This window comes from Perissodus microlepis, chromosome 2 (genome assembly GCF_051167445.1).
Source record: "Perissodus microlepis isolate ML-2025 ecotype Zambia chromosome 2, ASM5116744v1, whole genome shotgun sequence".
Classification (NCBI taxonomy): Eukaryota; Metazoa; Chordata; class Actinopteri; order Cichliformes; family Cichlidae; genus Perissodus; species Perissodus microlepis.
The window spans coordinates 14,131,368-14,144,017 of NC_140462.1; the positions used below are offsets into that span (position 1 = coordinate 14,131,368).

General features: G+C 39.1%; 1 protein-coding gene across 6 annotated transcripts in view; it reads left to right on the forward strand.

Moving 5' to 3' along the window:
* mid2 (midline 2) overlaps window positions 1-12,650 on the forward strand; it is a 152,122-nt gene that overhangs the window by 96,691 nt on the left and 42,781 nt on the right. For 5 of the 6 annotated variants that reach the window (XM_084948371.1, XM_084948341.1, XM_084948351.1 and 2 more), the window contains 2 exons: window positions 788-853; window positions 2,481-2,576. In XM_084948371.1, the coding sequence (XP_084804497.1) occupies window positions 788-853; window positions 2,481-2,576 (162 nt within the window). The remainder of the gene's footprint in view (window positions 1-787; window positions 854-2,480; window positions 2,577-12,650) is intronic. The other variant, XM_084948380.1, reaches the window with a different exon arrangement.

Below are 12,650 nucleotides of genomic sequence, written 5' to 3' on the forward strand. Positions count from 1 at the left end.
CATTCCACCCTTTTATGCTTCTATTTCTACATGTTTTGTGTTACGTTTTTCTCTGCTCCAGCTCAAGCGGGTTTGGTTATCTTTGATGTCCCTTGAGTGTTTTAATAATTTGTTAAATGTGTGTTGTTGATGGTTACTCTGCCTCACTCTATCACTCTCTCTCTCTCTCTCTGTCAACTTGCCTGCCTATAAGGCGTGGGCTACAAGTAAGGCAGAGCCCCATCGCCATACTGACCACAGTATAATGCTTAGTGTTTAGTGTCTCATATACACCCTACAAAGTATAAACTAACATCATCTGTATACATGGAGACATACATATGCCTCTGACCATATGCAGGCCTAACACGTGTAAAATACAGAAAACACACGTACGTATGTAGAGAACAAAGGAGTTTCTTTCGACTGCTGTCGCATGGGGGGGGGGCAGCTGTATTCTAATGTATTAATCATCTTGTCTCCAGCTTGCTAATTAATGACCCATCTGTCCCCACTCACTGATGTTCCACTTCAAACTCCCCAATAAACAAACACACACAGAGAGGCGCTGCGGCACAACAACCAAATTCTCGTTCCAGTGATGCAACTCCAACACCACTGCTGTGCACACTGTACGCTGCACTGTCTCATCTGCATTCAACAAAACCTCCAAAGTGTTTATGGCAGCTTCATGAGAAAGGAGTCCTCCTCATCAGTTGCTGTGCGTTTAGCTGGCAGACGTGTGATCAGGCTTATCTGTGTGTGTGTCTATGTGTGCACTTATGTAGGTGTATGTGTGTGTTCATAGGCTTATCAGGTGAGCCCGGGCAGAGTGTCAGATGCAGTAATGGAGGCTTCAAAGACAAGCGCTGCGGTGAGTTCCCTGGCTGCCTTTTAATAAACCCCCCCACCCTTCCACCCCTCCCTCTCCCTTCCTCGACTATTCCCACCGCTGGGACGCAGAGGGACAGAAAGGCACATAAGTAGATAGCTGGATGGATAAGGAAGGGAGGCAAGAAGTGAGATAAGCAGGCAGGTGAATAATTAAGTGGGTGCAAAGTCAAACAGACAACAGGTAGGCATACATCAGGCTGAGTGGCAGGTAGGAGAGATATTGGAGAGCACAGAGGATGCCTGACAGTAAGACAGATGCACGGAGGAACAGACAGACAGTAAGACATTCAGACGCGGCCAGGTGCTTGTACAGGCCACCTCCCCTTCACTTGCATGAGTAGAGATACTTCAAACACTCGCCGCTTGTCTTCTGCTTTGTTCTGTTGTTCTCATTGCAGCTGCTAATGTTGTTTTGATGCTCATCACCACCATCGCTGATCTGTTTCCTTTGAATGGAAGTTCTATTCCTGACTTCCCATTTGCTTGTTTCCATTTTGGTCTTTTATCCTGCATATGTGTTTGAGTGAACATGTTTGTGCGTGCGTGTCTTTTGTTTTACATCTGAAAAGCAGTCACAGTTAAGGGATAGTAACTGAGCGTTTGATCATTAAAAGTTGCCATTTGAAGTTGATTGGTTTCATTTTTTTCAGGGATCACATAGTTATTTTCTTGCTTTAAAGTGAGATAAAGTTAAATCGTGAGATCAAAGAGTTTTGTAGTAAATAAAACTGCTGTATAAGCACTTGTGGCTGCATAAAAGCAAAAATGAAAGAGTTAACCTACAAACACAGAACCCACGTTGGCTGCTTCTTATTCAACGATATTCAATTAGAAACCTAATATTGACTGTAACATTTGCAGCAATTCAGATATTAAAGTCATTTTAATTATCATGTGTAAAATCTGCAGATTATTTTTAACCTTTTCAAAACTGATGACCTTTTTGATTTATTTCTTATTTCGCACCGCATGTAACATTGTTCAACATGGTTCAGACTTCAGTGCATGGCTACTGTGATGGACACTCTTCCTTCTGCAACTATTTTTTTAATTGTACTTCACGGGCCTTAATAGATATTTGGATTAATTTTTTAAAGTCGTTTACAATTTATTGAAGAAATATTTTTGCATGAATGTCTTATGTTATAAAGAAAATCTTGGGGGATGTGGAGATAAAAATAAAAAAAAAAGGAGTCAAACAATTTCTTGTGATGTCACAGAATGTATATTTTGTATGTGTATGTGCAGATTTATGGGTTTCATTGGGACTGCAGAAAACATAAATATGAACTCATGAACCAGCACTGATGTCACAGACTTTTAATTTATTTTATTTGTTTGGCTTTTGTTTTCGTTTTTTTAAATCAGGTAGCATCCAGCATAAAACTACTAAATCGAACATAAGGAGCTACCCACCCTCATAAACAGATGTTAAGAAATTTTCTAATCACTCTGTTCTTCTGTAGTGTCTTAAGCTTAATGGTTTAGCTAAACAATAACATTACAATAAGAGTATTTATTTATTTATAAGCAAAACTGCACACAGTGAAGGTAATACTTCTACTTGTAATACTAATCATGCCAATCCTCCTGCTCCCTCCAAACAGCAAACTCTGGAGAACAACCTAACCAACTTGGTGAAGAGGAACAGTGAGCTGGAGAACCAAATGGCCAAGCTCATTCAAATCTGTCAACAGGTTGAGGTATGTAACATATCTTTATGTCTTTTAATTTTTGAATAAAATTCAAATGGTCTCCCTTAATTGTAACTCAGGAAAGTATGACTTCCATATGGAAAGTAGTTTTGCTTGTCGCCAGGTATCATAGCACAGTCAGAGGTTAGTGTCAGCAACAAGATAACAGCCTCGGAGCTGCTAAAGATTCTTAATGAGGGGAGTTCTGCTGGGTGGAAATAAGCATTTCCAAGTCAGCGCCACACCGCACACCACTGAAGCTATCTATATTTTAGTCTAAGCCTCTTTTTATTTCATTATATTTCTGCCTCCTGCTGGATCATAACCGTGACTTTGCCAGCATTAAAATACGAATTCAATTCTTTCAGTTCCTTCACCAGCTACTGATCAAATATTGATTAATCCCAACACTGTATTGAATGCCAGGCTCTTACAGTGTTGTCATAAAAAGGTTTGCATCGTTTTTAAAGAGTTGGAGGAAAGTATACAGCAGCAAATTAATAACAAATGTGTCACAGTGATCTTGTTATGTCATTTGATCATCAATATGATAAGTGATTAGGCACAGCACTTTGAAAATGGAAATAATAGATACCAGTTTCAGTTTCAGAGGGACTGAAGAACACTCGAGAACAAAAGAGTAGCTATCAGCAACCATCCACTTTCAGACCTTTAAAAGGGTTAGTTATGTCATTCACACAACTTCAAACGCTGATTGAGATGACCACTTGAGCAAAGCCAAAACTAAAAGTTCAGTTTTCAAGGTGCAACCGCTTTAATGTAAAGCTTTAACTGTATCATACATTCTGGTTGTGTGCCTCTTTAATGACTCAGCTTTGGCTTCCAATACTGCTTAGGTTCTTCCTTGAACTCTTGGCTTCCAATTAATCTCACTGCGATGAATTAGATTTTTAGGACGGATGAATTACTGTTGCATTACTCAACGGTTTAATTCTTACTGGCACCACCCACACAAGAAATTTATGCTTGCCAGCAAATCAGATAAGATTATCTGTCAAATGGCATATAACTCCAAAGTGGAAGCTTTATCTGACTTGTCACAAGGTGGTAATGTGTCACAGCTCCCCCCGGTACGATTAAACGGCAACCTTCGAAGAGTGTTTGCGCTCCGGTGTCCTAGTGTGAACCGGAACCTGTGTGCACAAAATTATACCTGAGTCAGTCTTGTCACTGTTGACCTCTTCCATTTGGGCCTCTGCTATGATTTAATGGAGGTACTGTTCAAAAGAGAGTTCTAATGCTTAGCCACAGAGTGTTTTCTCAGCTGAGCATTACTAACACATTCGCACACATACACACAGGTTCATGCTTTCAGTCTGTGCACACTCACTCTTAATAAACACCATCATTTTCTGTGAGATTTGACATTAATGGCTGCAGAGGACAAATGCATTTTAGTGCCGCCATCACTCTCTGCGTAGTTCATTTCTTACCAGCCGGGCATGACTCCATTTTCTCAGAGTCACTCTGAGGTCCATGAACAGCAACTCATGCAGCCGCTCATCCAATCAAAATTAAATGATTGCTGGGTGATTCATTAAGTACAGACAAACTGTTCGTCAACAGTGCATGGCATGAGAAAAAAAAACCTGTCTCTGTTTCGTCTTTGTCTGCATACCAATGTTGAGCCACTGCCACGACAGCAGCACAGTCTCATCAGTTATTCATCAAAAAGTAATGAGGAGAGATTGCATGGGGGAGAACATGCTTCACCAACTCTTAAGCAAAGCAAATTATTGGAATAAACTATACGTTTTCAACTCATTTGGAGCTATTCTGGCTATGTGATGTCAGTGTCAAAGGGCTACAGTTGTTTATTTATGAGAGGCGTAAGGAAGAGAGACTGGATTGTTTTCAGGTGAGCACACATTAAGGCGCAGAGGCGTTTTATGAGTGCCAGGAAGAGAGGCGAGGGCAAGCGAGGAGAAGAAGCTGGAGAACGGTGGAAAACTAGAGGCTGTAGAGGTGAGGGACAGGAAAAAGAAAACGAAAAGGCAAGAGGTTAACAGGGCAACGGGAACAGAGAATGGGATAAAAAGACGTAAGTGTGACTAGCAGTGATCCTTTTTTTTATTCTGCAAAAAGAGATGCAGGCCTTGTGTAGAAGAACACGCTCAGCAATAATGCAATACAGCACAAAAAGGGAATAAAAAAGTGAGAGTTTTAGTGAAGGGAGAGGAGTGTGTACAAAATAAGAAATCTCTGAAGGGCTTTAAGCATGACCTGGATTTCTCTCCTCCTTGTTTGCATCATGCTGTATTGGTGCCGAAGAAATGATCAAACACAGTGTGAATCAGCTTCCAGTGTGTCAGCACACACTGCAGCGATACAGCCCTGTCCTCCAGGGGTTCTCTCCGGGGGAGTTATCTTTTTCTTCAGTCTTAGATGCACTGACTTGATGATGTGTAGGATGCTTCTTTCCGAGTATCCTCACCACAAGGCTTGGTGTGGGATTTTTGTGCCTAATGGTGTTCGGAATAGGGTTCGGAGCTTTTTAAAAGCATTGATTTGATTCTTAAGCATTTGTAGTGATTTTTGTTTAGTTAACACTCATCACTCATTTTCACTCATGCTTTGATATTAATAGTCAGCAGAGTAAGGGGGACTCATTGAGGCTCTTGGGTGAAGAGCATTTCCCTAAAAACCACTTTGATGTTGAATAGACGCTGATACAGTGACAGATGTAACTGAATACAGACCCAGACTGAAAGCTGTGTTAATGCTTTGAATAAGACTAATATGCTATCTGTTACCTGCATGTTATTTTTCTCATTCACGAACTATGTTTTAAGCCGTAAGCCGTTTAATATTAAACCAGTTCACTTCTTTTCTTTTCTTTTTTTTTCTTTTTTAGAGTAATAGTAAAAGCTTTTTACCCTCTTCAAAAACACATCTCAAGAGATGCTCTTATTCTTTTGTTACCATTTCATTTTCAGCACATTTCTATTTAATTCCCAAAGAGCCTCCCCTTTCATACTTTAACAATACTTCCTTAAAGGCTCGTGCCCTTGAAACTTTGTCTGTGTAGTGAAGTTCTTGCATTTAATATCTCCCTCTTCTTAATTCATCTTGTAACTTGACAGCTGATCAGCATTTCTGTCATTCTGTCCCACTTTATCTTGCTCTCTATACGGTAGTTGTCCTCGTCGAGGTCATGGTTCAGCTATGCCTCGTGAGACTGTGTGGTTACAAGGTGCTTGCACTGGCAGCTGTATAAAGAGGAAAACTTTCTAATGGGCTTTCTGGCTCTTAACGGAGCCAGAAAGCCCAGACACAGCTAAATGTGGAGTAAGCATTGTTTCTAGGAAGCAGTAAAAAAGCAGCTGGTGTTCCCAACCCCTAGGATCGTGTTAAACTCATGTGTGTATTAGAACTGATGGAAAAAAGAATCACATCAGACAGAAGCCTGGTGGGTTTAAATGTTCACACGTGTATATCTACTGATTAAACAGCGAACAGTAAGTCCTTAGCTGAGACCTGTCTAGGTGTGTTTACACTGAAGCTGATCACACTCTGTGCAGAATATGAATCAGTTGTATGGAGATGTCTCTAATGCTGCCTAATCCTTTGCATTAGGGCTCATCTCTCTTTATCTCTCCACAATAGCACCAGAGAGATCGAACCATCTTCTGGCATCATTTATAAAGCTATATTTCTAAAGCCGTTTGCAGTTCCACTTTTAACTAAGGATGGGAGCATCAATACAATGCGCTAATGGTATATAGATAAATGACATTTCTGCTTTATTGCAAGCTCTACAGTATGTTTGTGCTTTTAACAGATGCCCATACTGTGCATTCAAAGTGGATGTATATCATTCAGCATTCATCCATCCTGGGCAGGTGATACTGTGTGTGTAACGACCCCCCCCCCTCCCCAAACAAATGTGAAAGTTATAGCAGCTTTTTCAGGATGTACAATATCTTGTTTTCTTGGTTTAATATTTTATCATGCCTTCATTGGCGTTTAGGTGTTCACTCATAAACAGCATTTATGGAGGATTTCTTTTTAGCATGATGCTTCTAAAAGTCAGAGCATCAGCAAGTTATTAAAATTCAATTTGAAGTGAGTCTATCTCAACCTGTTGGACCGATTCCCCCTACAAGCTGTAATGGAAGATAAGGGTCTAATGTGCCGGCTGGAAAAGCTGGGGAACCCCTGGTTAACCCACACCCTCCAAGTTTGGCAGAAGGTAATCAACATCTGTGGGATAAACAAAATGCTAAAAGTTTTCAGGTGGGTTGCTTTCGACTCGGATTTTATTCCAAACAGACACGACTCTAACTTTAAAGCATGGATATCCTATGGCCTTACGACATTCCTCTCTCTTACTCATAGAAATATTGTGCTCAGATTTGAGGTCTTACGGGACAATCACAACCTGACAAAATACGACTTTCATAGATACTTACAGCTGAGATCATATATTGATCATGAATGCAAACTGTCCGACATCAATGATGCTGAGTCGCATTTTTTCCTCATCCTGAAAAATGCCACAACCATTACCCCTACTAAATCTATTTCTAAACTATACAAAGCTCTCTCTAGTGCCAGCAAGGATAATACTTTATACACTAAGGATAAATGGGAAAGGGAATCAGGGATTGCTATTTCTGTGGGGGAGTGGGAAAATGTTTGGTACTGCCAGTGGTCCACGTCCAGTTCTATGAGCTGGAAGGAACATGGCTGGAAGAATATTATTAGGTACTTCAAGACTCCATATCAGGAGAGATTACTCTTGGTGGCAAGTAAAAAAACAATTACTAGAAGATGGTTAAGCCCAGCCCAGCCCAGCCTACCCTAGATGACTGGTTTGGGATCATTTTAGAGATATTTAGGATGGAAAAACTTACATATCTGTTAAGAAATCAAAAAGCCAAATTCTACCAAATTTGGAACAATTGGATCCAATTCATTACCCCCACGAGGGCTGACTTCACTTGATCTCACTATTACTTGGTTGTTTTTTTTTTACATTTACTTCTATTACTATTGCTTGTTTATTTACTTATTTGTTCACCATGATTGCAGCATGGGCACCCCCCCAGTTTGTGTTTATAGTTCCATGTAATGTGTTCTATATATCTCCTTCGGGAGAGCATGCGAGCAACTCTCCTAGTAATAGCTAGTGGAGGTTAATATGCACCCACTGATCACTTTGTTTATCATTTGCTCTCCTGGACTTGGAAGGACTTTGTTCCCATGTTATTCATATACTGCTATGCAGATGGTTTTTTCTTGTCCAATCCAAATAAAGATATAATTTAAAAAAAAAGAAGTGAGTCTATCTAATAATTATAGAGCTATCTGCATCAAATAGAAGAAGGACCACCAAAGAAAATGAAGGCACACTGTCTGGGAAGGATGGATGTCCGTATAAATTTTCATGGTAATCCATCAAATGCGTGTTGAGATATGATTAGCAGAGATAATGACGGGTGTCCTTTGATAATAGGCATAATAATTTAATTAGTAGTGATTGATGTCTGTGTTACTTTGTTCTGTTGAAAAGTAAAAGAAGAACAAGAGGTTAGAAGTTGTTACCCTGAAAAACAGAAATAAATGCAGTCAATCTGCTTAGCAAATAAACACTTTGGTGAGGCGTTTCCAATTATCACCTTTCTTTGACATAACATCCATTACTTTGATCTCACGCTTGCATTTTCTTTTACTGTATTACATACATAAAGCATCTCTCCCATTTTTAGAGCCAGGTGCCAGCCGGATGTCATAAATCTTTGGGTGCTATCCCAGAATTTGTGGACAGCATCAGAGATAAAGCTGTCACGCTAAATCCTTGCATCTGTTTAAGGACTTCATGTCACACTTAAAGAGGCAAACTGGGGACCGTAAGAAGCAGGCGGAATCGAACAGAGGCAGAAAAAATGAAGAGAAATATGAGCGAGCAAAGGACTGGATTGAGCATAGAGCGTATTCAAAATGTAACTGTTCTGGTGTCAGCAAAAGGTTAACCACTGCTTTGAACTTTGCCTAGCTGTCTTTACAAGATAGTTTTTCAACATCGCTCTGAGACAGGATGTGTCTGATTTTGGAGATATTGCGCAAATAGAAGAAAGCGGTCCTATACAGTGTCACCGCATTTCTGAGATTTTTAGTGCCAAGTACAAGAACCTAAGTTTTATCTGAATTTAGAAGCAGAAAATTTGAGGTCATCCACGTCTTTATCTCTTTAAGACATTCCTGCAGTTTAACTAATTATTTGTGGGTGTCATCTGGCTTCATGATAGATAAAGTTGGTAGTCGTCTGCATAGCAGTGAAAATGTATGCTATTTCTTCTGATGATACTGCCTAAGGGAAGCATGTATAATGTAAACAGAAATGGTCCTAGCACAGAACCCTGTGGAACTCCATATTTAACCTTAGTGTGTAAAGACAACTCCCCATTTACATGAACAAATGTAAGTATATTAAATAGATATGATTCAAACCACTACAGTGCAGTACCTGTAATACCTACAGCATGTTCTAATTGCTCTAATAGAATATTATGGTCAACAGTATCGAACGCTGCACTGAGGTCTAGCAGGACAAGCACAGAGATGAGTCCACTGTCAGAGGCCAGATCATTTGTAACCTTCACTAAAGCTGTTCCTGTGCTGCGATGAGCTCTGAAACCTGACTGAAACTCTTCAAATATCACATTCCTCTGCAGATTCCTCTTTTACGATGACGATGATGATGATGATGATCTCTAATGGTTACAATTTTATTTGTGACAAAATTCACAAAGTCATTACTCGTTAACGTTAAAGGAATGCTTGGCTTAACAGAGCTCTGACTTTTTGTCAGCCTGGCTTTAGTGCTGAAGAGAAATTTAGGGTTCTTACTTCCTTCAATGAGTGGTCGATAGTAAGATTTTCTAGCTTTACAGAGGGCTTTTTTATAGAGCGATAAACTGGATTTCAAGGCTAAATGAGAATGTTCTAAACTAGTGTGATGTCATTATAATTAGTCCAATTATAGATTGAATGCCGTGCTGAGGCTGTCATTTTTAGTATCTACATGGATAAAATCACCCACAATAATTATTTTATCTGAGCTGAGAACTAAATCACATAAAAAGTCTCAGAATTCAGACAAAAATTAATCTCTGTAGTGGGAGATTCATTCATGTACTAACAGGGGACTAGAAAAGAGAGACCCAATGTTTATAATCCACATTTCACTGTTTTACTCTTTGGTGCAGTCGTGGATACAGTACTGTTCTTTCTTTGTGATTTTTTTGTGTTTAAATAATTTTTTGCTGATTTTTGGTTTGTTTTTTTGTTTTGACACAGTCTCTAAGGGGATGGGGTTTTGGGGAGATAGCAGGAGGAGAGAAGCTACAGAGAGGCGTGTAAGTCTGCAACTCCGCTTCCTGATCCAAACTCTGGATAGTCAGATTTTGGGGGGGGGTTATTAAATTTGGCCAGATTTGTAGAAGTGAGAGCTGCTCCATCCAAATTAGGATAGATGCAGTCTCTCCTAACAAGAACAGGTTTTCCCCAAAAAGGTTCCCAATTATCTATAAAGCAAAGCATTTTGGACACCATTCAGACAGACAGCAATTTAAGCCAGCCATCCTGTGTTCCCGGGTGCTCAGAACAGTCTGCTAGGGGAAGAACTAAAGCTACCTTCAAGTGCACCAGCCACAGGGGCCTGGCTAGCTATGGGTTTTCCAAGGGTGCGAAGGTCTGTGTGTTGTAATGGGAACAGGAAGTGATACTCTACCAGATAGAGCCAACACCAAGTGAGAGTGAAATGGTCTCAGAAGAAGGGGTGGCTGTCAAGAAGCCTTTCATAAGGAAGGAAAATGGGGAACAAAGGATAAGGAATTCCAAATTACACAAGACCTGGATTTGAAATCAGCAACATAAGGTCCTATGGAGTGATGAATTCAGTTTCATTTGTCAGCATTGGAATGCACTTCAGGAAGCCTGGATAACTATTCCTGAAGACTGTTTAAAGAAATTATAAGAAAGTTTGCCTAAGAGATTTCAGGCTGTGTTGACGAACAAAGGTGGTCGTACCAGGTATTGACTTTCTAGCTTGCTCTAATTGTTTTTTCTTATATGATATGTATGTTTGAACATGTTTCAGTAAATCAATGCACCCATTTTCCTAGAAAAATATAAAGGAATGAGGGGTGGCTTAAGACTAATGTACAGCACAACAGGATTTGTATATATCTGTTTCAACAATTTTCTTGGATAAAAGACTATTTCTTTTCTTGATGTATGTCAATCTGAAATCTACAAGATCTGTTAGACATTTTGTACATCATTTACCACTCCTGCCACAGTTGATATGCGGTGAAACCTTTTCTTGTTAACTAGAATTTAAAATACATCGGTGTGGGCGTGAGCAGCGCTTGTTAACAAAGTATGCGTTTGTAAAGATTTGCAGTTTAAGAAAAGAAGTTGGGATTTTGTAATGTCAAGGTGGGCGGGTAATTTAGCTGCATTCGCTGCTGTGTTTGTGATGTTATTATGGTGATTCAGCTGTGAGATTTTCTGTGACAAAAGCAAATAGCATTTTCAAGATTGAGCACTGCAGCATCATTAAAACTCACACACACAATTCATCTCATTTGTCTGCAGTCAATGGATTTTCTTAAAATGACAGCACAGTGAGAAATTGCAATGCCGAATCTCAGAATTGGTGGAATTTAACAAGCAAAGACTCGTTTTGAGTTTAGCTCACCTCCTGATGATTGACAACTCCTAAAATACTGGCTCTCTACTTATTACCAGTTTTTAGAAAAGGAGAGTTGGATATGTGTTTCGACTTCACGTTTCAAAAATGTTCATAGATAGTTTCTAAAAAAATATCTTTGTTTTTGTTTTTATCAGGCAAAGTCTTTTTGTTTTTGAGTGTAACCAGTGGTTTGCACCTTCCATAAACCTGCACTATTAATAATCTTGAAGTCATCACTTAATTGTTGCCTTTGACGTTTGAAAAATGATTCTTAGTTATTACCTAAATGACCAGACATCTTTCATTCAGCCTGCTTGAGTCCTGGTTATTGCATAGAAACTGCCATATGTTTCCAGGCAATACACCTCAGAATAAAATATGTTTACATGATAACCTTCAAACAAAGAAGAATACTGGTGCCGTAAGGTTGGATTAATTCCAGCATTATAATATGGCAATAGTATCCTAATATGATAAAGCAGTGTTCCCCTATTATTGATATCACTAAAACTTTTAAGTTATTATATAAAAATCATGATGAACTAATGTTACCATTTTAGTTCTAGCTGGTCATCATATGGTTACCTATATATTACTGTTTGATTACTAATTGGTCCTGCTTTACAGGCATATGTTTATGTCATTATTAGCCCCATTTGGTCTTGTTATTAACCAATTACACAAATTTAAAGTTAGTACCTCTCTGCTAGATCCATTGTTCATACAAGATATTACTTGGTTATTATTTGGATGTTACTTTGTAATAAAGTTGTAATTATTTCCACATTATATTTGCTTTCACACTAATACCCCACTATTATAACGTTGTGGCCAGGCTGTAACAGAAAGTGCTACCAGTCCACAGTAGAGATGTAGATGAGCATACTTCCTGTTTTTGTTGTTTTACTCTATCCATATAGTGAATGAGCATTGACTTTGTTCTGTCGGGATAACCTGAGCTCTGAATGAAGTTGTAACATATTAAAACCTTTTGCATGTGTAGTAGAAATAAAGTCAACAAACTTTAAGCTAACTTTAATTAGATTTCCCTGGTGATTTTATACATACATTATGTCCCATTAAAGTATCGCTTATCTTTTCTTTTTTGGGGGTTAGTCTTGTTAATTCGAAATAACTACCAGATGGTTGCTGAGTAGCAATACTTGCTTCAAGAATTACTTTGAATCAGCTACATCTAAAATGATAAATAAATAAATGAACCTCTCATTGGGACTTGTGCCTATTACATAGATCGGTGATATGTGAGGAACGGGGACAAGTGAGCCACAATCCAGAACATTTTGTAATAATGTGGGACAGTGGATTTCAACATCCCATACTGTTGGGACTGCATTTATTTT